The 26,647-nt window shown below is 45.2% G+C and overlaps 1 protein-coding gene across 1 annotated transcript in view; it reads left to right on the top strand.

The window, feature by feature from the left end:
* Positions 1 to 26,647, top strand: part of CEP126 (centrosomal protein 126) — a 543,909-nt gene that overhangs the window by 493,613 nt on the left and 23,649 nt on the right. Inside the window, exon 10 of the mRNA XM_069639092.1 lies at positions 1,354 to 1,563. Within this exon, the coding sequence (XP_069495193.1) occupies positions 1,354 to 1,563 (210 nt within the window). The remainder of the gene's footprint in view (positions 1 to 1,353; positions 1,564 to 26,647) is intronic.

The following is a 26,647-nucleotide window of genomic DNA, read 5'->3' as shown; positions in this document are numbered from 1 at the left end:
AGGGGTACCCATGCAGCATATCTGTGAAGTGACATTATTGCCTAGACTCATTGTCCGGTGAGGAGGCCAAATTTGGAAAAGATGTACTTTGAAAGCATCAAATTAAGAGAAATTCTCAGCACCCACCTCCTTATGCTGACTACTTTGGGAGTTTATCAAAGGTGAGGAATACGTGGTAGGACACAATCCATTTGAAGAACACATTAGTTACCCCCTGGTAATATTGTTTCGACTGGATGTTCCTCCCACAAATTCCTCATCGCCCCTCCCATCCATCCCGTTTTACTTGCCAAGAATGTCCATGATGTTACACCTTCATCCCTTTCAACTCTGGACACGTTAATGACATTGGCAAACATGCAGAGGAAATACTGGAACTGAGGCAACGGTTGCCGCAGGTGCATACCAGTGTCAACATCACAGCTGAGAACTGGACAGAGGGCTTCGAGGGCCACGACTCGACGCTGCACAGCGCCCGATACTTGAAAATAAATCTCAGAAGCAAGCTGCAAGCAGACTTTCGTATCAAAGGTGTGGAATACGTGGAAGGAAAATCCAGTTGAAAGAACATTACAAGGGGTAATTTGTTCTTCTGGACAAAAGAATCCGGGCAAATATGTCTCCCTTATACAACCTGTTTAACTTTCTCTAGTCTCTGTTTTGAACAAGAGCTGTCCCACCCCGTAAAGAAGCTGCTAATCTCCATATTGTTCACAGCACATTACACTATATCGAGCAATTCCTCCATGACATATCAGCTATGACTTTAACCCGCCCAAAATATTAACCAGGATTCCGGCAGGCATACTGCCAGATTGATGTTGTCCCACCCTTAAACAGGTGACTGTGAGATGGAGTTAATCCATATATTGTCCTGCAGAGCAGGTGGGCGATAGAAAGGTCTGGTGATCACAGAGGAGGCAGGCAGAGGTATCGTCCATGGCTTCAAAGCGTGGCCTAAGTCAGCTCGAGCAAAACATGTTTGAAGAAAAGTAAAATGGGTTGTTTGCAATGCTGTGCAGTCATTGCGGACTCTGATGTGTGGAGAAGGTTTCATAATTACTTGTCGAAATATGTGGCCTAATGTATGATTTGCTGAGACTGTTGTGCCCACAGGACAGAAGTGTTAGTGAAATTAATTTCTTGATAACCTTGATTTAAAAAAAAAATCACTACACAAATCTGTTCAAAAGTATCCTGACTTTACTGATCGCTAAGCCTGCGTAGCCTTTGTACGGCCTTTTCTCTTGCCACTTCTTGTTTGCAAATGACATTTAAATCTGAAGCGTATATTTATGTATGCCTTTTCTTGGAAGCGAATGCATGTTGCTCATGACTTTGGAATGATTCTAGTTTCAGAAAGTACATCTCAGTTTCTTCTGGCTGAAAATCTGGTGGAGACATCAGCCCCAGATGGAGAAATCCTTGCTGTCATGGAAAGTATGAAACCGAGCCAACATGCAATGCTCTTGAGCCAAGCCCAGCGTCTGGGCATAAGTGCACTGTCACTGGAGGAACAAAAGATTCAGCAGTCCATTGACCGACTCAATCAGAAGCTGCAACGTGAGTACACTAGTGGCTTCAGATACAGCACTGAAACTGTGCCATGGTGATGCCAAAATACATGTCAAGGAACAGTTCCTAACATGGCAGAAAAGTGTGTTTTTGAAGTACTTGAACATACAATAGGATTCCTGTTTGCTGAGAGTAGGTTGTTATTATCATTATCCTTCAGATTATTATAATAAAGATAATTGCTGTTGCAATTTTCACAATTAATATATCAACGCGTTTATCATTATCTTTCTATCATATAATGATGATTATGATTACTATTACAATTTTCATTATTAAGTTTGCATTTATTGCTGTTATTGTACAACATGCAATTACTTGAAAAGAAAAGCAATATGCTTTCTTACCCTAAATAATTTTCTGTTGAACATTATATACATCATGCAGTAATGCATTGCCCCAGTGTATTGTAGACAGTAGCGGCTATAATCTCGGCACTTTGTTAGCATGGCCTTTAACTTCTGGAATCGTCTCCTGATGTGCTGGTGGCAGTAACAGAATTACTTTCAGTTTAAAAGATCCCCCAAGCCATGCAGGGCAAAACCCTCCACTACTGGATAGGCTCTCACAAGAACCCAACTTGCTGCCAATACGAGAGGAGAAAGACCCTTTCTCTGTCACCTGAACTCCTGTATTTGCCTTAATTGTGTCAGACGTCCCTGAAGCCCACGTGTGTGTGTGTGTGTGTGTGTGTTGGAAAACTCCAATCTCGTCTAGGCAAACTTGCTGCAGGTTACCTATCATATCATATATGCCCTGCTAAATATCCTGCACTGGACTCCCGGCCTATAGGCCAGGAGGAGAGGGATGATAACGGCTGCTTGTGAATTGTAAATGTTTGAGCTCATATGACCGGGCCGTTTTGGGTTACACTGAGTGTGGATCTTCAGTGTATGGCTCTTCTTGAGATCCAGTCTAATCCCTGCAGATACTATCCTCATTTGCAGATACCTGAGCCAGACTTTATTTAATTACGTGTTCGTTTGTTTGAGATGTTCTGTGCCCTGTTAAAATGGAATCAAATACGTGATTAAAAAAATAAAGGGCCAGTAAAACACAAGATAAATTGGCTTTACAGGTTATGGAATGGTTGAGTATTATAGCCATTCTTGTGTAAATGCCCTTATAATGGAACATTGCTATTGTTTACAATGAGTACCCAGCCACTATCAATGCATGTTCCACTCATGCCAATGGTAGCACATCACACTGGCATATACGTTTTTCCTTCCCCCAGCTAGCATAGTGCTCTCCTTGCTTTGTCCTTAACGTCCCGTTTTCTCCTCTAGGAAAAGTCAGTGGCTACCCCATACTTTTCTGCATGCGTTTGACCTCTTGCTGGTTTGTGCACCACACATTCCCTACCTGCAGTCCGCATGGTCCTCCTGTGTACCATACATGGGTCTTTCCTACAGAGTTTTCTATCACTTTCATGCATCGTCCCCATCTCGCTGCCCCACCACAAGCCTAAAGCCTCATCGTCAGCATGTTCTCACCCTCAGACATATTCCCAATATCGCTGCCCAAATACATGCCTTCGGCTTACTGGTAACATGCTCTAACCCTTCCTCTCCCATACAGCCTTGTCGGTCGGCTCACCCTGATCGTTGTCCCAAATCCCTTTCCCTGTCTTACTGTGCCCTATGCCTCACTGCTAGCATATCAATCCCCCTCCCTCCCCCCCTGCAGCTAGGTACCTTGTTAATCCAATGCAGTGCTGTAACTCACTTTGCGGCCTGATTCAGACTGTATACAGGGACTTCAATTCATCAAAATGCCAGGGGTAGCAGAAGTGATATCACACAGGCCATGACATCACACAAAGTGACATCATATGACATTTGACCCCAAACCGGACAATATCACAGGAAGTGATGTCACAAGGGTGAAAGGCTATGTGACATCAGAAAAAGTGACATCAGTGAGGTAAAGAAATGACAATAAGTATAAGATTAATAAAGCATCACAATAGGCAGGCACAAACAAAAGACTACTTTAGTCAGCAAGTATTTATTATATAGGTGGTGCATTATGGAGGCAGGAGGCACTCTAGGAATGCAGGGGCACACCTGACGCAACCAAGACAGTACGGGGCATTGCTCTATATGTCCGTGCTGCCTCCAGGCAGGTGCTGCCACTTTATTGCGGGTATAGTCAACATGCCAGGTATTGTCACCATATACTAAGCAAAGCCTCACATATCAAAGCATCATCATCAAAGGTCAAACGCAGCCACAAATGTACATGTATTGCCTTTTGAGGCTAATTATAGCCTTATAATCCAAGTATTTTCATCATAGGTAAGGTAAAGACGTTTGTGCTCAGGTGCTGTAATCATATGCCAAGCTCAACCTAAAATGCTGACGTAATGGCCTCTTAAGCTGGATACGTTTTTATAGGGCAGGTATAGTTATCATACGAAGGCAGGTCTGGGGCACAGTCCATTACACTTCTACTCTCTGTAAATACTTGTGTTTAGGGTACTGTCTGCTCTTCTAACTGGGGCTGTAATTCCCATTCTGCTACATAGATCTATTGGACAGACTCGCATCATTTAAAGCGCAGTTCGTTTTCATTTGAGTTGATAAGAAAGGTACAGCTTGGGTTCTTTGTAAATTATGTCCACCATATATTTAACGTTATTTTGTATTCCTGCATAACTGTTCCTACACGAGGTACTGATCATTACAGTTTCACAGGCACCATGTTTAAGCCTTTTTCCAAGTACATAAGTACGAACCTTATTTTATTTATGTTGGCCTCCCACTGTTAAAAAATACCCATATCATTAATTAGTCCATCCCATTATATTTACAGGCCGAGCTGCAGCCCCTTACCTGCTTGCACGGCGTAAGCGTTCGAGGACGAGGCAGAGCTGGGTGGGACACACAGCATACCTCAGCACCATATTTAGCCTCTCCTCGGCCCCACTCCTTATCTCACAGATCTCTGCCAAGCCCTCATCCTGCTCCACTTGCTGTGGTGTAAACTCCCCTGCTCCCGACATGGAGCAGTCTTTTGGGTCTTTTCAAAACTCTCCACTCTTCAAGCCGATTGGCTGGCATTCACCTAACTAACCTAAAGCATGAACGTGAGTTCAAAGGCAGCCACGGCATTCAAAGCAAAATGACTGGCCCACTAAGCCGCCAGGCACCCAGTTTGCAAACTCTGCCCGTATTGATAGAATTAACTAGATACATTCATAATTATTTAACTTTTTTTGATTCAAAGGGCAGTTTCTTGTATATACAGCCGGTCAAGTGGCACAGCGAGTAGAGCGCTCGCTTTGACACCCGTGCAGAGCCTGTTAACGCAGTTTCGAATCCCGGCGGGGCCAAACTCAGCCTTTCATCCTTCCGAGGTCGATAAATGAGCACCACACACCGTGGGTAATAATAAGCAGCGCTCGGATACCTGAGGGTTTGTAGCGCTATATAAAAGCCTAATTATTATTATTATTATTATTATTATATATCTGTATACACCTGTATCTGCAATAGTCATTCAAATGTAACGATAGCCCAGTCGTCCAGGTTTTCGAACATTCTGTATTGCATCGCTGGCACCACCAACTCATACACAAAGTAAACAAAACCTTACAACTTCTAACCTGTGAAAGCTGCTGCGCTGCGTCCTTGCTTATTAGTCACACCTGATTTCGCCGACCTTGCGCTGCAGGAGTCCTTTGCCTCAGACGTCACTAGTGTAACACCATAGGTCGTAAATGGGAATCTAGGGGTAGCAGCTGCTACATCTGGCGACCCTCAAATGACATCCATGGCTGTATAAGACTACGCACGAATAAATACAATCTGAAAATGCTGTCTGAACTTTACCAGTAGGCGTGATTTCTGGCACCTTCTGTTGCCCAGATAGCTTGTATTCATCCTAATAATTCCCATAACCCAAAAGGTTTTGAATTTTACTTCCATCAATTGAACCAACATCATCTACTCGATACCAAATCCTTCTCCTGCGCTTCCTTTTATGCACAGCCGACGTGTCTTCTTTCTGCCGCTGAAGTACTTTATAACATGAGAAACCTAAAATAAAAAGTAGCTAGAATTGTAGAACCTACAGGTTCTCCTTGACAGTAAACTTAGTTATTTTTAAAAGTATAAAAAACAGCCTGTGACCTGGCAAAAATCCCTCTGCCAATACACCCTCCCCCAAAATAGGCACGCCACATCCTAGTTCAACACATACTATAATCAAAACGTTCACAGAGCTGCTTGATGATACGAAAAAAAGCAGCCATCTAGACATCTAATTAATACCACACTACACATTGCATACTGCACTGGACTGGAAAAGAATAGCTAAAAGGTAATGTTTCTTTAGTGCTGAAAGAATACACAGGTGGAGTAGTAAAACAGCAAGATCTGTAATATAATAGAAAACAAAAACATTTTCAAATCCCCTTCCATCCCCCTCCTCAGACCAATGAGCAGTTGCCCCCAGTCTCCATCTGGGGGCTGCCAGCATGCTCTCCCTGTCGCCTCTTGTGGCCAGTGAAGCTACATTCACCCAGCAACCACTGCAAGACGACAAACTCCACAACAGCCTACTGATACCATGACAGAGGGGTGGGTAGCCTCTGTGGCCCGTGTCCTCCCGCTAATATACTTACTCCCATGGCCCCACCATGACCTTACCCCTCCTATTTCTCCTCACTGTCTCCTACTCCCTCTCTCATGGAGCCTCTACTGGCCCACATGCTCTGTCCCACAGCTCCTATTGTCCCTACCACTCTCTCTCTCCCCATCCTTTACTCTGCCTCCAACCGGCACCATAGCCACTCCTCCCTTACACAGACCCCACTCTAACTTTATCTAGCTTGTCCTTCTTCCACCAACCATCTTGTACCTACCTCTCTGCTCCTTGGTCCCTACTGAACTCCCTCTGGGCCGCTGGGACACCCAGTCTTTATGCAACAAAACGTGTTTCTTTTCTTCACTGAAAACTTTGACTCCTATCACCACAAACTTGCACCACTGAAACCTGGATCTGCTAACACAACTCTGCTTCTCTTTCTGCCTTCCACATTATTTTTGCCACCTTCTCTCAATCCCCGCAATGCACAAAAAAGGTAGTGGTGCTGGTCTAATGATCAACGAGAACACACCACCAGCCTCTCTGCCCCTTCTGACTTGAATTCCTCTTCATCCAAACATACCTACGCCCAACTTCTTTCTGCCAACCCTTTTATCACTCCCTTCATCTACCACCCACCCGGCACCCTCAACGTTTTCTTTTCCGATCTAGACCTACTAAAATTAATACAATAAGTAACACCTTCTTATCTCTCCGACCCTCATACCGTCTTCCCCATCCTGATAACACAAGCCTTTACCCACTACTCCACTTCTCTCCCACCCATACCCATCCTCTGAAGGGCTAACCAGTCCTGTGCTCCCATTGACCTCTTTGCACCACAACAAATTAAAGTGCTTGCACCTCCTGCCTCTTCTTAACTTTCCTTTCAGCTCAATCTATACTCTATATACATCTTCCCTGCATGTTACAGAATTGACAGTTATTCCCGTACTGAAGAAAACCACTGCTGACCCTAACAACTCCTTTCTACTGACCTGTCTCTCGCCTGCCCTATAACTTCAAAATCCCTGAATGAGTGGTTTTTATTCACATGGTCAACTACCTCTAGGATCTTGCACTCTCTAATCCCCACTGATTTCGTTTTCGGAGTAAACACTCCACTGAAACTGCTGTCACTCGCATCTCCATTTTTCTGACGACCGTTCCCCACTTTCCCCTCTCCTCAACCCTCATTCTACTTTAACTCTTTGCAGCCTTTGACACTATGGATCATCCCTCCCTCCTATACACCCTCCTCACCCTTCACTTGAAGGACACTGTACTCAACTAGGTGGCCTCTTACCTCTCACTGTCTCCATCTGCAGGCTATGGAACTCTAACACTTTGTGCCTCTTCAGTGAGTGTCCCTAAAGGATCATCCGCCCACTCACTGCCCTTCACCCTCTACACCTCCTCTCTCGGTAAACTCCTCTCATCCTTTGGCCTTCAATGCCAGCTCTTTGCTGATGGCGCCCCGATCGTTTTCTCTTTTGCTTACTTCAAACCTTTTATCTGAAAACTCAGCACCCACTGTCTCGCAGCTATCCAACTCTGGATGGCTCTTTACTGTGATGCTAAACTCCAGGGTGGAAATCATCTTCCAATGCCAACCCAACTCTCCCATCCCCTTTCCTCCTGACATCCTTGCTCCTTTATCCAAAGCTTACAACCTTGGGATCCTGTTTGACTGTGACCATACTGCAGCAGTTTTATGACCACGGCTACTGCTGCTAGTGTAATCTCCTTTTTGTTCCAGCTTTCGTGTGTGTGGCCCCTAGATGAGAGGAGCTTGCCATGGTGCTACAACTACACAGGAAAGGGTCTGTTGTTACCACATATGGTATCTGACTGTAATCCTTTTGAAATATGAGAATGTCCAGGGTGTCTACGTTGTGTGCCTCTAAGTGCAGTACAATAGGTTCCCCAAATAACCGTTGGGCAGGACACAGTGACTCATAAACACTCTTATACAGAATGTTGGTTTAAAACCTTTTCTTATTTCCATTTTTAGCACAACACTAAACAAGGCAGAGCATAACTTAAAAAACTATACAAGTTCAATGAAGATGACAGAGGAGCTAAATCACTCGCTCCTTCCCTCCTTCAGTTAAATTACAGTTTCAAGCTTTGCATTCCTTTCACAGGACTCCAACTTCTGCAGTTCCTTCTTTGTACATGCAATAAGGGGCTTTAGAGGCAGTATCCATAACGCAGGGGAAACCGTTTTACTGTACCCCACAATGTGGGAAGAAAGTGTGATGTAACAAGAGATGGAATAATAGTCTATACCCACAAATGAAGCATGTGTGCAACCGCAGACTGCGGAATACAGTTTTCCGGTCAATAACTATGGATGGTGCATGCTTTCAAAGTGATTGTTGTGCTTTATTTATGAGCTTACTTGCATTTACTCGTCTGGACTTTGACCCGGGCACTCCTGCCCACTGATCCCTTCAACACAGATGCCCCGAAAGTCCTTAATGTGCATGAATCACTTCAAGTAGTCACCCAATGAGATCTGCTCACCTCCACAGGAGTTGCCTGCCTACACTCGGGTGGCATTGGAGTTACTGCACAGAGACACAATGTCACATGATGCTGCCACTCCAGAGGCCAAGCAGGCAATAAACTTGTTTTGGCTGCTGGCTCCCTTAGAAGAACCCCTCCCCTGAATCCCCAATAAATCTCTGTTGGGGCTCAGGGAAAGGTACAGGATAGTTTCAGTAGTGCAATTACTGCCATTACATATTGGATTGCTTTGCACTCTCTGATATTAAACTCTACCCAAACAGAGGTGCTCTTCTTCCCTGCCAAAAGCTCTCTCTCTCATCTCTTCCGCTGGCTACCCAGTTCCCACCTGACACTCTACCCTACAGGAGTTGAAACCTCAGCATCATCTGTGACCCATCTCATACCTTCTCTACTTTCATCTCCAAAACTGGAACAGCAGCTCGCCTCAATCTCCTAAATATTAGGAAAATGTGGCACCGCCTTCCTTTCAACACTGTCAAGCATCTCTTAAGCACTCTTGTCTTCTCTAAACTCGACTACTGTGCCAGCATCCTCTTTGGTCTCCCTGACTATGCTTTTTTGTCCTCTCGACAAGATCATTAACTTAACTACCAGGACTGTCTTTGAACTCTCTCACTTCACACCTACTTCCTCGTACCGTCACCAGGTTGGATATCTGACAATGCAAAACAGGGCCAGATTTAAATGTCTTCTCCTAGTTCACAAATCTATCCACAGTAAAGCACCACTGTATCTATCCTCCTCTATCCAACTCTACAAGCCTTCTCCTAATCTCTGCTCTGCATCCTCGACCATTCTTGTGGCTCTGCACCCTCCCTGTGCATCCTCTCACTTGCATGTAATTCTCTTCCCCAGGACATCTGAAAAACAGTCTGCACCTCGTAACCTACCTCTCACCTGCCTCTTAGCTAACATTTTTCCCTTGCTTCTGTCCTTCACTTACTCTGCCCTTCACTTCCTCTGCTTCCACTCTAACACTTCACCCATCATGGTCCGGTTCCGAGCACAGCTGACCGTACTAACTACTTGCACTGAAAAATTCACAATGTTGGTTGTCCTTTATGTATGTCCACTTATTTCATGTCCCCAGTGACTGTTCCAATTACCCCCTCCACAACCTGGTCAAAATGTCCCTCAGGCTCCCCCCATTGTAAGAAGGTCACTGCTTCCCGTGAAATCTGATTTCTTATATATTGTACGTTCTTTTATGATCAAAAGAGCATTGTTCCTCCTATATATAAAAATATAAATACATTTTGGAACTGGAAAGGGTGCCTTAGAGACTACCTCGAGTGAGCTGGCCTGTGAGCTACTTGGATCTCAGTTTGGAGGTCATGAGAAAAATAAACTGTCATTACAAGTTTGGTGGCAATTTGACAGTAAATCAGCCGAATTACCGTTATCGTCACTTGGTCCCTTGGATTTACCACAGTATTACATGTGGTGGTAAGGGAGTGTTTATCGCCATTTTCTGAATCCATAGGACTCATGGGGATTTTGCTGATTTTTTGAGGTAAGGTAAGCTTTTTGCTGGAGGTAAACCTTGTAAGAGGATTCAATTCAGCACTACAGCTAAGTTAACGCCTAGTCTAGAATACTGAATGAAAACCCTTATTGATATATCTTTAGGTCCAGTTCATGCGTTCTGGATGACTACCCCTATATAACACCCCTCTCTTGGAATCCCCCTGACCCCACTGAGCCAAGAAGTAGTTCTGTTTTGCAAGTTAAAAGGGTTTATTGGATAATTTAAACAATAGATATATATATGACACTTTATAATAAGTTAATAATTGAATAGCACACTTAATCTGATATGATAAAGATTAACAACGGAGAATCTGGCACTAGCACACTTCTTATAATCACTAATGAGTTGACATGAAATGGATAAGGTAGCACACTGGTAAATAGGAACAAAAGTATAATGTGGTAGAAAATGCTTTATAGGGTTCAAGGAAATGCAAGGTTGAATGAATGAAATGCAGTATAGAAAATACTCAATATGATTTCAACAAAACAATGTAATCACTTTTCTCTGGCTATTCACTCCCCCCCTCTTTATGCAATGCAAGGGAATGGGAGGAAAGCACGCAGTTCTCAGAAATGCAATCAATGTAATCAGTTCAATCCCCCCCAAGCTTAGACAACAGAAGTTTAAAACACAGATAGGAGTTTTGAAAACACAGGCCCAAATGCTTTGATATGTGCTAGCAATGGATGAGAAATATGCTGGAAATGCTTTTTAATTCCCTTTCAGAGGTTCAGGGTGAGTGGTATCTAGTTAATATTAGTCCAGGCTCACACTAGCAATGATGCAGGGATAGTTAGCAGGTTAAACGAATTTCTGGCAAATGGAAGGCAAGCAGCAGCAGTTTTTACATGTGAAGAAATTTGCAAATCGCGGCAAAATTCACGGATGCGTGTTCCGCGATTGCGGTAAAACTATAAGGGGTAGGAATGCGGTTCTAGGTGCAATTCAAAGCTAAGATCCTAAGCTTTCAAATAAAAGTTATTGCAAGTCTCTAGCACAAACGGTTGCGGAGATATGAGCGATTTTGTGAAGGTCGTTTTTCAGATTTGAAATTTTAAAGTTCAAAAATACAAGTGCAGCTTGCGACTAGAAAATGACAAGTGACAGCTTTACAAATGACAGGTGACAGTTGGGAGGCAGTTCTACTTAGATTAAATAGATTGAATTATATTATTTTAACTAAGAGATTGGTTCTGCACAGTTTTCTAGGTACTCACACTATATTCTTGAGTGAAATGGGCCTTGCCATGGATCTGGTCAGGGTTTTGGACTGGGCTCGGGTCTCTCTCTGGGCACAGCACTGCTTTCTCTCTGGGTACAGCACTGCTTTCTCCCTCTGGTCTGGTCTCTAGTTCTGGATAGATTGAAGTCTCTAGTTTGGCTCTCTGGAGGTTTGATGGAGGTAAAGTCTGGATCTCTGGATGTTGTATGGTCCGGCAGAGCGCGTTGCAGCAAATGGAATTGAAGGTCCCTATCTGTCCTGTCTGTCTGCTTTTATGTGTTTAGAATGTGGGTGTGTTCTAGCATCACTGACCCTACCTCTCTCTCAGCTTCTAATTGGTCAAACTTCCATTTATCATTTGATTGGGGAATGAACTGTGAGTCAGAGGGATGCCATTTTATGGCTTGCAGATAGGACACTCCTCTGTCAGATTGCACATATTCTATATTTGATAATAAAAGACATATTTCACAGTTACACAGTTGCTTGAAATTACATATACATGGTGTGGCTGAATTTAGCCATGTCTCTGTCCAAATCTGCTGTTTCTAAGAGCTTGCATTCAGAGATGGTACATAATGGACTTTTTAACTGATTTTTCACTTTCTGACATTGACCCAACTTTACATACATGTGTGCAGGGAGTAGGGACATTAACTGATGAAGTTTCAGATTTTTAACATGCACACATTTAGAGTGATATCCACTTTTCCGCTGACACCCCCCTGTACATACCACCGGTTCTAAAAACCTCTTAAACTGTGGGCAGAAAAATCACAAGAATTATGGTGGTATTTATAAAATTTTCACATGTCCGCACCATGAGTTATGAATCTTTTTCTAAACAATATTCTGGCTACAAAGGGGTGTGGTTTTCTCTCAGCACAAGGTAGAAATACTGGTTAATCCAGTTCTGCCAAGCCAGCTTGCTCTCACAGGCAGTGCCCCTCCCAGCTCCTGCCAAGAGGAAGCTACATTTTACGACTGCGTAATAAAAACCTTTGTCTGAGTGAAGAGGGCTTTGTTCACTCTCCTGCAGAGCACAGGTAATTCAATTATCAGATAGATGGCATATCCTTAGTGTGGGCAGCAAAAGGAAGGTTGGCCTGGGAACACAGTGGTGACTCAAGTTTCACTCCTGATGGGGGTAGCTGTCAAGCAAAATCAAGTTCCTTAAGCCAGACCTTCAGCTAACTGGCAGGTTTTTTGTTGCTTTTTAACTTAACTTGCAATTTTACACATGCAGCTAGGATGCTGAGTCTAAGTGCAAAACTATGACATTTCAACAGTTACAAAGGCATGTGATACCAAACATAGGTCACTCATTTAATCTAAACATTTTCGATTTTAGTGTCTTTAAATCCAGTGCAACTTAAACTGCTGACTCCATAGCAGTTTTGTTATAAGCATTGTTTTGGGCTCTTCATTTCCCAGATTTTGTAGGCACACAACACTCCATTCTACCAAATGTCTGCTGGTGTCCAGTGAGTTTTTAGATGTGTTGCAATGTTTAAAATAGACAGTTTGAGCCTGCCTTCAGAGAAACACAGGGTGGTTTTAAACTGCCGGCTTTTGGATAGTGGTGAGTACTGGTACTGCACCCATTTTTGGGATTTAAGAAAATGAATTCCCCACAATTCTAGGTTGCATTTGGCAATCAGCATTGCCATTCCCAATGGTTTCAGACTACTGTGTGGGTAGTCCAATGGTGGTTTTAGGCAGTGTCCTTCTGTGCCCATAACATCGGCAAAAATGGGTGACAGCCTATTCTTCATGCATTTCCCTGTGCATTTTCTGGGAAGCTCTGGCCATCATGATGTTTTCCATGTCAGTACTGCACAGTTTTGAGGTAGGGCTCGGATGCATGGGTAAATACATCCCACAAGCCCCCCTCTTGCGATGGCCATTCTATTTCACGAATGGGACTCGCAAGACCTGGGATGTTTCCTCATCTTCTTCCAATAGATGGCACAGTTCAGCATCTTCTTCTCCATCCGTTACTGATCGATCGGTTCTCCTCGCCAGTCCTGATGGGAGTATTGGGCGGTCCACTGGGCCCATTGGATCTTCGTTCCCGGTCTCCGGATCGTCCTTCTTGGTCATTCTTCAGGTTTTCTTTCTCCTAGGACGACAAAGGAAGAGCGGCAATACCTACTCGTAGACATTTTTCCACCACTGTTGAGATAGTGGGGCAGCATATGCATTTCATCATGACGAAACATTACATTCTTATTTTAATAAAAACAGTATGACTAAGAGACAGTTTCATACAAATCACAGTATGTTAGAGACTAGATGTGGTATGTTTTATGATTGGAACTGAATTAGTCTGATACAGTACCCGCTAGGATTCCAGAGGATTCCTCCAGTTGTTGCAGAGTGTGCCTGGGATGGCAACATTTCAACTGGTTTATGTGGACCCACTTGTCTTCCCCCTCTGCCGAACCGCCTTTGGGGATGCGGATCTTGTAGGCCACAGGGGAGATTTTGTCTATGATTTCAAAGGGTCCCTTCCATGTAGGCAAAAATTTGCGCTGCTTAGCCTGGTTCCTTTGGAAGTTGTATAGATAGACCCGGTCCCCCACCTGATATTCCTTCCTGGAGGTTTTCAGGTCATAATGGGTCTTCATGCTATCAGCCGATCTTTCTAGATTCCGCTGAGCGTAAGCAAAAGCATGTTGGAGGTGTTTCCTTAAATTCTCCACATACTCATGAGTAGTGGAGGCATTTATCAGTGTCTGCTCTTGGGTCCTGTAGAGCAAATGCTGAGGAAGCACCATCTTGCGCCCAGTCATCAACTCAAATGGTGACATTTTGGTTGCAGATGAAGGGGTAGATCTGATGGCCATTAGGACCAGAGGTAATCGGATATCCCAACTTGGCCCAGAATCTGCCACAAACTTCTTTAATATGCTCACAATTGTCCGGTTATATCTCTCTACTGCCCCAGAAGAAGCTGGTCTATAAGCAATATGCAGCTTTCTCTTGACCCCCAGTATCTCCCACATCTTTGTCATTACTTCACTGGTGAAGTGGCTACCTCTGTCTGACTCAATCCTTTGAGGTAGACCAAAACGGGAAAAGATGTGGTTAATCATCAAGGCAGCTGCCGTTTCTGCCTTGCAGTTTGGGGCTGGGAGACATTCCACCCACTTGGTAAACAAGCATGTCACAGTCAACATGTACTTATTCCCCCTAGCCGAGCGAATCACAGGGCCTACAAAGTCGATTTGTAAATCTGACCATGGCAGTGTCATCCCCGGCTTTTGTAAAGGTGCCCGGTGTGTGAGGGATGTCGGCTGAAATTGTGCACACACAAGACAACCCTTCAAATATTGGTTGAGGTCCTGGCCCATGTGTGGCCAGTATGCAACCTCTCTTAAGATTTCCAATGTTGTGTGAAACCCCCTATGACCGGCGGTGGCCGCATCATGGGCGTGACTTAACATCAGGCTTCGGAATGAGGTAGGAACCACCCACTGATCGTGGCCAGCTTTGGATTTCCTTACCAACAAACCGTCTTGGATTCGGAACATTTTTGGACATTTCATCAACACTCTTAGGTCCTCTTTCCCAATGTAATCGGTATCCGTCAGGGGAAAGTTCTCAGGGTCCTCAAGGTGCTGGTAAAATTTACCAATAATTGGATCCCCCTTCTGAGCGGTAATCAAATCAGCATAAGGGGTCTCCTTACTCCATTGTACAGTTGGAAGATCATTGTGAGCATTTGTCTGGGACCTAGTGATAGCAGTGACCTGGATTTCCCCCAACAGGGACTCAATCTCAATTAGATCCCCTTGGATGGCCCCGGTTTTGGCCAGCTGATCAGCTAAGTCATTTCCAGTTTTGTCTGGTCCCTCTACTTTGGAATGACCCTTGATCTTTTTCCAATAGATGGTCATCTCATTCGAGGTGACCAGATCATCAATGTTTTGGATCAACTTCCCATGTTTCAAGGGTTTGTTGTTAGCACATAACATGCCTCTGGTTTTCCAATTAACCAGGTGCTCCACGAACCCGTTCCGTACATAATCCGAATCTGTGATTATGACCAGTTCGTGGAGTTGATGCTGGACAGCAGTGAGGATGGCCTGATGCACAGCCATCAATTCTGCCACCTGACTACTTCGGGGACCAATTTTGTATCCAGCGGAGGGTTCTGGGGACTCATTCACCCATGCATTCCCTACGCCAGCCACCAGTTCTTTCTCCCCGTCGTTGTCAACATGGTAAGAGCATCCATCCACATAGACAGTGGGCATTCCCTCACACTTGTCTTCTTCAAAGACTTTGTGTGGGGAATTAAGGTATGCCTCCATGTTGTCCTTGATTTTTAGACTTTCGTCCTCGAGACAGTTTTCTCTGGCACAATCATGCAAGTCAGCCAGACCTTGCGCGAGTGGACTCTTCTTGTTTTGGCCATATCTGACCTCCACAGGAAAGCCTTGCATTGACAGAATCCAGGAAGTAATTCGGGAATTACTCACATTTCCGGCCCGGATTCTGTCACTTTGGAGATATTGCAGAGGCTGGTGTGGAGTCTCCACTATGATGTGTTCCCCCTGGATAAACGGGCGGTAATTCTTCAATGCCCACACCGTTGCCAGGAGTGCCTTCTCACAATCGTTGAATTTTTCCTCCACAGAGGATAAAGTTTTGCTCGCATAGGAGATTACTTTATTGACCTTGTCATGCTTTTGGTATAATACTGCCGTCAAGCACGTATTAGAGAACCCCGTCTCCAGGAAGAACTCCTTGTTTCTGACAGGGTAAGCTAGGCAAGGCGCTTGTGAGAGGCTTCTCTTGAGTTGTCTTACTGCCTCGGCTTGTTCTGGACCCCATTCCCACTTGACCCACCCCTTCAGGAGATGAATCAGGGGTCTGGTGATCTCTGCGTAGCCCTCAATAAACTTTCTGCTGTAATTAGTCAGTCCAAGGAGGCTCCTTAATTCCCGCAGAGTTGTGGGGTCTTTCAGTTTCTGAAGTGCTTCCACTTTCTTTTCCTGGGGACAAAGACCCTGAGGAGTAATCTCATGCCCCAAGAAGTTAGCACGGGTTTTACACCACTGTGCTTTCTGAAAGGAAAGTTTTGCTCCGGCGGCCCTCAACTGTGTCAGAACATAACGGATCTCCGCTATATGTTCCTCCACAGATGAACTTTTGATGAGGACATCATCTACATAAGCCAGGTTACCCCTCGCACCCAGGTCGGGCATGGCCTTATGTAGGAAAATATTGAATTCATTGCCGGAGTTGAGGTATCCGAAGGGAGTCCGGGTCCATGTGTACTGCTGGCCCCCAAAGGTAAAAGCCAGCTTGTATTGGTCCTCCCTACTGACAGGCACAGTCCAGTATCCATTGGTCAGGTCTATTGCAGTGAATACCTGTGACCCCTGGATCTGGGCCATCGGGAAGTATGGACCCGTTTGTTGAGCTCCCTGAGGTCGGCGCAGAGTCTCCACTGGCCGTTTGGCTTCAATATCCCCAGCACCGGATTATTGAAGGTGCTGTGGACTGGACGGATTATTCCCCGGGACTCAAGGTTCTCAATTATTTCAGTAAGGGACTCCATTGATGCGAGAGGCAAGCGATATTGCTTCACAAACACAGGAGTCATGCCAGGGTCCGTGGGGATTGTTGTTGTGTGGATGTCAGTGCGACCACAGTCATATGAGTCTACCGCAAAGAGATCTTGGAAATCCAAGAAAACTTGTTTCAACTTTTGCTTTTGTTCCAGAGTCACACAGGCATCAGCTAGGTTGACTCTCTCTTCCACCATCTGCCTGAAGCCTGGAAAGACTTCTGGTTTGGCTATTTCAGCGGCCTCCTCCAGCTGGGTGGAGAAGTCCCTGGTCAGAGTGCTGATTTGTACTGGAGGCTTCAGGTGGGAAAGGCAGCCCTCATGGACCTGGAAAATCACCTCATCCCTCCTGAAGTCACAAGTCACATCTTCCTTACCATAGGGGCAGGAAGTGTACACCAGGAAGTTCCCCCCATGCCGGGTAAAAATCCTGTCTGGTGTTGTATTGTCCTCACTGTCACTGTCAAAACAGTCCTTGGGGATTGGTCCTAACAGTTCATTTCTAAGATCAATGGAGAAATGTCGGTCATCAACCGCCATTCCAATAATGGTGCCTGCGGCTAGAGTAATACTCTTTAAGTCGCTGTTATCCACCTCTATTGGAATGGTGTCATGTTCTATGTTGACTAATGGTGTTGGGTTTACCCCCAACCCTTGCTGTTGGAGAGAAGCATTTGGATGTATGTAAGCATCAGGGTTTTTCAACTCTTGTCCTCTTTTAACTTTCACTTCCAGGGAGAATTGTCGGGTCCTTTCTGGGATGGTGACTTCCTCTTTAACCTGAATTTCAACTGCATAAGGTAGCAATTGAGCTGACCTAAATGCTTTTTCTGGATCATCAAAGCCCATGGGATTATCCGCTAATCGGGACCAAGCTTTGAAGTTTATTAGGTCCAAACTAATGGCAAAGCGATTGAGAATGTCACTGCCTAAGTAAAAGGCGGCAGGGACGTCTCGCACGACCCAACAATTGTGGACTATGCTCTTGTTGCCAATGGAGATTTTGAGCATACACCTGCTTGGCAGGAGATGTTTGGAATTAGGTGCTTCCAGGTCCATTTCCCATTTGTCTATCAGTTTGAAGGTGGGAATGGCTGGATCTTTTGGGAGTTGGCGAAACATGGCTTCGCTGATGAAGCTCTTACCGTTGTTCACACACACTCGAGCGAGAACAGAGTCCTTCCCATCATTTAACTGAACAGGGATGAACAACTGCTCTCCAATTTGCTGAATATCAGCCAGGCTTTGAGCTGATTTCACATCTTTCTGGACTATAGGAGTGGGAGTTTCAGATTGTGGATTGGTATAGAATTTCAGAGTGTTTCCTTCCAGCGTGGAGTACCACTTTAGACTGGAAGGAAGGTTGATTTTCAGAAATAGAGAGGACCCCCCATCACCAGTCTGTTGTCCTACTGCTATTACTGTCACGTCTGGAATTTGGCTATTCTGGAAGTGAAATTCTACTTGGTCAGATTTTTGTTCAACCATGTGGCATGTGCCGTTTAAACTAACATGGTTGACACTCTGTTTTAATTTTATTGGTCGGCTAGTCTGGGTCCAGAGGACCTTGTTTACACAATCTATTAGGGGTGACAACCTTCTCAGGAGGTCATTCCCTAGTAAACAAGGGGTGCCCTCTGGGGTCACAACTATGACCGGGTGTTTCAGTTTGTGTCGCCCAATTTTAATGTCCAAATCTGCCGTCCCCTCGATAGGAATTTCCTTCCCGTCAAAGTTCTGGAGTTGTCCAGGAAGAGAGGTGAGAGGAATTTGGTAATTCTCTCCCCTTCCTGCATTCAGTTCATCAAAGGCCCTTCTGGACAGAAGGGTAGCTTGAGATCCAGTGTCCACCAGTGCCGAGATTGTACCCTGCCCCTGTACTTGTACCGGGGCATAATATCTTCCCTCCTTCTCCTCAAGGGGGCACAGATAATGTACATTTTTGGACAACTGGTGGGCTAACTTTCTGGTTTTGGACATTGCTAGCGAAGAGATTTGGGCAGAATTCTGTGGAGAGTCTTGGGAATCTGAAAGAAAAATTTGGCAACTGGAGATCAGAGCCATTGTGGGTTCCCCTGGTTCCAGTTCTGGGCCGCCCCCCCCTTTTTGGAGGCAGCCCCCAGTATGGGTTTGAACCCAGGGATTTTCTTGCTGTTGGTTCTGGGATGAGATGGTGGGCGGCGGTAGCTCAGTCTCCACATCTCCCCAGTCTGGATTTGCATCCCTAAGGACCCATTTTTCTTTGGGGGGAGTTCCCCCCTCTCTGAAGGAGAAGATCCTTTTCCCAGGATCCTCTGAGGATCCCTCTCCCTCAAATTGGAAGATCTGTACCTCCTCCTCAAACTGAGTCTGTTTGGGTCTTTTGTTTCTCCTACCCCCCCTCTGCTCCTTAGGAGGCAGACTTTCAGGGGCAAGAGATTTTGTTTCCGGTTCCTGGGTTTCCAGGGGCTGTTTACAAGTGAGGAAGGAAGCTTCCTCCAAGGCTTTACACCCCCCTTCCCCTTGTGCCTCCTCCCTGGGAACCGGTGAGATATCGGGGTGCTGCCCCCGTCATTGTTCTGGAGCACCAGGTCCAGAGTTGGGTGCGTTCTGCGCCGGCACGCCCATCTGAGGGTTCTGCTGAGCCCTCAGTATGTGACCCAGATCCCGCGCCATGTTTTGAACCTGGCGCTCTAACTGGGAAACCCGCTCAGGCTGATACGGGGCCCTGTTTTCTCCCCTGGGCTGATCCCGGGAAGGGTAGCTGTCCCTTCTTTGGTAGTACCCCTGGTTGGGAAGATTTGGGTACCCCTCCACCCTTGGCCTCCCCTCTCCCGGATTCAGTGGTCTGGGCTCAGGGAATTGGGGAAAGAAGGATGGATGGTTTTGGGGCTGAAAGTCGGGTGGATATCTGGGGAAAAAGTTCTGCCCAGGGTTTGGTAAATTTCTGCCCTCCTGTGGGAAGTTTGGAGGGAAGTTCCCTGGGTTAGGTGCTTGGCTGGATCCCCCCCCTTGGGCTGGAGGAGTCCACACATAACCCAGGATGGGTCGATTTCCCTTGTAACGGGGACTTACATAATCAGGAGAGCGAGGGACCCCATTTGTGGGGCTGCCTACCTGGCTCCCTGTCTGTGACTGGCCCGAGGACCTTCTGGGCCTAGCCTTATTAGGTGCAGGTAGGTTTTTAGGCCCCCCCATCTCCAAATCCAAAACGGGGGTGACCTTTACCTCTGCCACCTTGGCAGCAGCAGGGGTGCTGTTGGCTTTGGGGTTTTTCTGGGCATTACTTTAGCTATCTATCGGTTTCTGCACCTCATAGATCCGGGTAGCCTGTTCAATGACCCAGTCTAAAGATCTTTTCTCGTGAAAATCCCTCACGAGCTGGGTCATGATATATTTGGGCAAGGCATGGAAAAACGTATTTATAAATTCCCTGCTATCCGTGCGCACCCTTCTTGTGGTCTGTGCAAAAGCACGCTTCAACTCCTGCACAAATTCTTGTGGGGCCTGATCCTCCCCACATTGCAAATTGTAGGCTGCCTTGCGAGCCTCTTGAGGATTTCTGTGAACAGAAAAATGTTTCAAGATGGCCGCCTTATAGGTGGACCATCTTAAATGATTTTGGTCCTCCAGCCCCGCAAAGAAACTGGAGTATTCCGGGGAGAAGGTCCACTTTACATATTGAATACAGCTTTGGCTGTCCTTCAAATGGAAAGTCGCCATCATTTGTTCAAACAACTCTAAGTGCTCCCAAACAGAATACTTAGCGTTCTTATGGTAAGGCGTGATGACGCTCCTGATCGCCTTAATCTGCTTTAAGGGGTCCTTAAGCAAGGCCCTTTTTGCCTTATTGGCCTTTTTGGTTCGGGTAACCCTTGTCCATTCTTCCTCGGACTCAGAGGCACTGCTCCCAGAGGTTCCCGTCTGTTCTTCCAGGTTTTCCCGGATTCTGCGAGCCTGGGAATGGCTGGCAGAATGTGGGGACCTGGTCTCCTGTGTCCTGCGCAGTTCAGAGGAGTCTTCAGATTCCTCCTTGCTGCCAGGATTTGATGGGTACCCCCTCCACTGACCTAACTGGGCAGAGGTTTTCAGGATGCCCTTAATGGGCCTACTCTCCTGGGGTTCCCCATTGAACTGTACTGTACTTGGGTGCCCATACCCGGATGCCCACCCCTCCATTCCTGAGTGGTACTGGCCTATGAGCCCCATACTCTTAGCTGGATAGTAATCTGCCATCCCTGTGGCCCTGTGCTCATGTGCGCCAGGGGACATGGGGGTGGTAGAGTCCAGGGACTGGGGGAGATGAAGGCCCCTGGTGTTAGGGCTCCTGCGGTTATGGTCAGGAGTCTCTCTTTCCCAGCGGACCTCATCTCTATCCGCCCCTGCTCCCTGTTGCAATGCAAGAGCCTGCATTTGTGCTTTCAGTTCCTCTGTTAAGGCCTTACTCGACTCTATCAGTCTCTCCTGCATCGCTACCTGTTGTTGGAGCCTATCATTGTGTTGACAGAGGGCCTCATTTTCCCTCTGTGCTTCCTGGTTGGTCCTGGAGAACTGGGCCAGTCTTTGCTGCAGGAGGGTTACCTCCTGAGCTGTGTCCCTATTGGCCTGCTCCTTTCTTGCTAGAGCATCCTCCACCCTCCTGGTGTGCTCTAGCAAGTTCTGGTGTTCTTTTTGGAGGTCACCCAGTCCCTGGTGGGCCAGGTGATTTTCTTCCATTTTTCTTTTTAAATGGCAGACTTCCTGGCCTAAGGTATCCCTTTCCTGACTAAGAGCCTGCATCTGTGCCGCCAGGTCGTCCCTTTGCCTTTGGAAGGCACCAGCATTCTGGCGCTCCTGATCAAACTCTGCCTGGGTATCCAGGTCTTTCAGAATTAGTTTGTTGCTCTCCGCCTTCACTCTATCTAGGTGGCCTTGCAGGGTGACTACCTGCTCAGCACATACCCTGTTGAAGTCCAGTTGTTGCTCCAGCTTTTTCTGGTTTTGCAGTAGGGAGTCCAAACCTTCTTGGTATTCCTTCTGCAAGGCCAGAAATCTGGTATCCTGTTCTGACTTTTCCTTTTGCAGCACATCCATATCCTTCTTTATTTTAATGATGTGCTGCCTACTATCATCTTCTGACTCCTGGCTCCTCTGCAGCCTCTGCTCAGAAGAGACCAGGTCAGATTGGACCTTCTCTAACGCCATCTGTTGCCTATTTGCCAGATTTTGGCTTTCAGCACATCTATCCTGCATGTCTCCCATATATAGGTACAGGTATGCCGCTATCCTGGCAATCTTATTGTGTTCCTCTTTGGCTTTAGGAGCCATATATAGTTCACTCAGGGCCACATGTAAGGGACCCTGATCTCTATATATATCTGACCCTGTTTCAGTGACCTGTTGTGTGATGGCCTGCAACCACACATCCTGGCCCTGTTCGGTCCATTCACCTCTCACAAATAGCTTATGCAAGAGGTGCTCTCTGGCTATTTTCATGTCTACTAAGGTCGTCATTCTAGAGATTGGTCTCTGTCCTGACTTACAGAAGTTTGTATTTTATTTTTGCAGAACAGAACTTTTCTTGGAGTGTCCCTTTTGAGGAGTGCTTTACAGCGTAATGCAGCGTGGTGATCCGACTGGATGTATGTATCCCGTCAGTTAGCACACTGTATTAAGCTGCACAAGTGGTATTCTAACCCAAACGTCCGGCTCGAGCCCCCAATTTGTAAGAGGATTCAATTCAGCACTACAGCTAAGTTAACGCCTAGTCTAGAATACTGAATGAAAACCCTTATTGATATATCTTTAGGTCCAGTTCATGCGTTCTGGATGACTACCCCTATATAACACCCCTCTCTTGGAATCCCCCTGACCCCACTGAGCCAAGAAGTAGTTCTGTTTTGCAAGTTAAAAGGGTTTATTGGATAATTTAAACAATAGATATATATATGACACTTTATAATAAGTTAATAATTGAATAGCACACTTAATCTGATATGATAAAGATTAACAACGGAGAATCTGGCACTAGCACACTTCTTATAATCACTAATGAGTTGACATGAAATGGATAAGGTAGCACACTGGTAAATAGGAACAAAAGTATAATGTGGTAGAAAATGCTTTATAGGGTTCAAGGAAATGCAAGGTTGAATGAATGAAATGCAGTATAGAAAATACTCAATATGATTTCAACAAAACAATGTAATCACTTTTCTCTGGCTATTCACTCCCCCCCTCTTTATGCAATGCAAGGGAATGGGAGGAAAGCACGCAGTTCTCAGAAATGCAATCAATGTAATCAGTTCAATCCCCCCCAAGCTTAGACAACAGAAGTTTAAAACACAGATAGGAGTTTTGAAAACACAGGCCCAAATGCTTTGATATGTGCTAGCAATGGATGAGAAATATGCTGGAAATGCTTTTTAATTCCCTTTCAGAGGTTCAGGGTGAGTGGTATCTAGTTAATATTAGTCCAGGCTCACACTAGCAATGATGCAGGGATAGTTAGCAGGTTAAACGAATTTCTGGCAAATGGAAGGCAAGCAGCAGCAGTTTTTACATGTGAAGAAATTTGCAAATCGCGGCAAAATTCGCGGATGCGTGTTCCGCGATTGCGGTAAAACTATAAGGGGTAGGAATGCGGTTCTAGGTGCGATTCAAAGCTAAGATCCTAAGCTTCCAAATAAAAGTTATTGCAAGTCTCTAGCACAAACGGTTGCGGAGATATGAGCGATTTTGTGAAGGTCATTTTTCAGATTTGAAATTTTAAAGTTCAAAAAGACAAGTGCAGCTTGCGACTAGAAAATGACAAGTGACAGCTTTACAAATGACAGGTGACAGTTAGGAGGCAGTTCTACTTAGATTAAATAGATTGAATTATATTATTTTAACTAAGAGATTGGTTCTGCACAGTTTTCTAGGTACTCACACTATATTCTTGAGTGAAATGGGCCTTGCCATGGATCTGGTCAGGGTTTTGGACTGGGCTCGGGTCTCTCTCTGGGCACAGCACTGCTTTCTCTCTGGGTACAGCACTGCTTTCTCCCTCTGGTCTGGTCTCTAGTTCTGGATAGATTGAAGTCTCTAGTTTGGCTCTCTGGAGGTTTGATGGAGGTAAAGTCTGGATCTCTGGATGTTGTATGGTCCGGCAGAGCGCGTTGCAGCAAATGGAATTGAAGGTCCCTATCTGTCCTGTCTGTCTGCTTTTATGTGTTTAGAATGTGGGTGTGTTCTAGCATCACTGACCCTACCTCTCTCTCAGCTTCTAATTGGTCAAACTTCCATTTATCATTTGATTGGGGAATGAACTGTGAGTCAGAGGGATGCCATTTTATGGCTTGCAGATAGGACACTCCTCTGTCAGATTGCACATATTCTATATTTGATAATAAAAGACATATTTCACAGTTACACAGTTGCTTGAAATTACATATACATGGTGTGGCTGAATTTAGCCATGTTTCTGTCCAAATCTGCTGTTTCTAAGAGCTTGCATTCAGAGATGGTACATAATGGACTTTTTAACTGATTTTTCACTTTCTGACATTGACCCAACTTTACATACATGTGTGCAGGGAGTAGGGACATTAACTGATGAAGTTTCAGATTTTTAACATGCACACATTTAGAGTGATATCCACTTTTCCGCTGACACCCCCCTGTACATACCACCGGTTCTAAAAACCTCTTAAACTGTGGGCAGAAAAATCACAAGAATTATGGTATCATTTATAAAATTTTCACATGTCCGCACCATGAGTTATGAATCTTTTTCTAAACAATATTCTGGCTACAAAGGGGTGTGGTTTTCTCTCAGCACAAGGTAGAAATACTGGTTAATCCAGTTCTGCCAAGCCAGCTTGCTCTCACAGGCAGTGCCCCTTCCAGCTCCTGCCAAGAGGAAGCTACATTTTACGACTGCGTAATAAAAACCTTTGCCTGAGTGAAGAGGGCTTTGTTCACTCTCCTGCAGAGCACAGGTAATTCAATTATCAGATAGATGGCATATCCTTAGTGTGGGCAGCAAAAGGAAGGTTGGCCTGGGAACACAGTGGTGACTCAAGTTTCACTCCTGATGGGGGTAGCTGTCAAGCAAAATCAAGTTCCTTAAGCCAGACCTTCAGCTAACTGGCAGGTTTTTTGTTGCTTTTTAACTTAACTTGCAATTTTACACATGCAGCTAGGATGCTGAGTCTAAGTGCAAAACTATGACATTTCAACAGTTACAAAGGCATGTGATACCAAACATAGGTCACTCATTTAATCTAAACATTTTCGATTTTAGTGTCTTTAAATCCAGTGCAACTTAAACTGCTGACTCCATAGCAGTTTTGTTATAAGCATTGTTTTGGGCTCTTCATTTCCCAGATTTTGTAGGCACACAACACTCCATTCTACCAAATGTCTGCTGGTGTCCAGTGAGTTTTTAGATGTGTTGCAATGTTTAAAATAGACAGTTTGAGCCTGCCTTCAAAGAAACACAGGGTGGTTTTAAACTGCCGGCTTTTGGATAGTGGTGAGTACTGGTACTGCACCCATTTTTGGGATTTAAGAAAATGAATTCCCCACAATTCTAGGTTGCATTTGGCAATCAGCATTGCCATTCCCAATGGTTTCAGACTACTGTGTGGGTAGTCCAATGGTGGTTTTAGGCAGTGTCCTTCTGTGCCCATAACATCGGCAAAAATGGGTGACAGCCTATTCTTCATGCATTTCCCTGTGCATTTTCTGGGAAGCTCTGGCCATCATGATGTTTTCCATGTCAGTACTGCACAGTTTTGAGGTAGGGCTCGGATGCATGGGTAAATACATCCCACAACCTCCACCCTATCACCAAACTTGTAGTACCGAAGTGCCGCAATGAGATGTTAACAGAATTACTGCCACATTACCACTGTTTTTACCCGCACTTCTGTACTTGTAATGAGTCCAGAAAGACTGCAGATAGCCAGTGTTTCTCAACCACCCTCAACAAACATTTTTCTTCAGGGGAAACTCCCGTACGTTAGCTTTGAATACTCCAATGGTACAGGTGGGGATCCGGGCTAGATCTCTTCCCCAAATAAACTATAACAAACCATTTTCAACTTTCCAGCCTTTTGCTTTTTATGCATTTAAATACATAATTCTAGGATAATAATACATAAACTAAGCTGATAATCCTCCACCTCTCCTTATCCCTTTTTACACATTTCATAGCGCAGTGCGTTTAATCAGTAACTGTGACAAGACCCACTGTGGGCTTGCTCGAGGGCTGTTGCAGAGTTCTGTTTTTCATTCTTTAACTAGTAACTTCTATCCATAATCCTAACACAATTTAACCTGCATATTTGGTACCAACATGTCATTATTTATGACTGTGCAGAGGTGGCTCTCCAATTGCAGGGGTCGCTTGCAGGCCCATAAAAGACTTTAGTTTACAAAGGTAGCGGGCGCCCCTCTCTCGAAAGAACAAGGCCTGATAACCTGTTCAGTGGTTATTAACCACTTGAGAGTTCGCAGCCACTGCTTTTACTCACTGTGCCTTTCACAGATGAGGGGCGCCCGCTACCTTTGTAAAACCATAAAAGACTTTAGGTAACCATATATTTTTATGGGAGTTGCAAGAACTGACCGTCCCAATATAAGGTAGATCCACCACCAGCTC

The sequence above is a fragment of the Ambystoma mexicanum genome, chromosome 7q (assembly GCF_040938575.1).
Source record: "Ambystoma mexicanum isolate Mex_15411 chromosome 7q, UKY_AmexF1_1, whole genome shotgun sequence".
NCBI classification, from domain to species: Eukaryota; Metazoa; Chordata; class Amphibia; order Caudata; family Ambystomatidae; genus Ambystoma; species Ambystoma mexicanum.
Note: the sequence above shows the minus strand (reverse complement) of the source record. Positions and strands in the feature narration are given on the sequence as shown.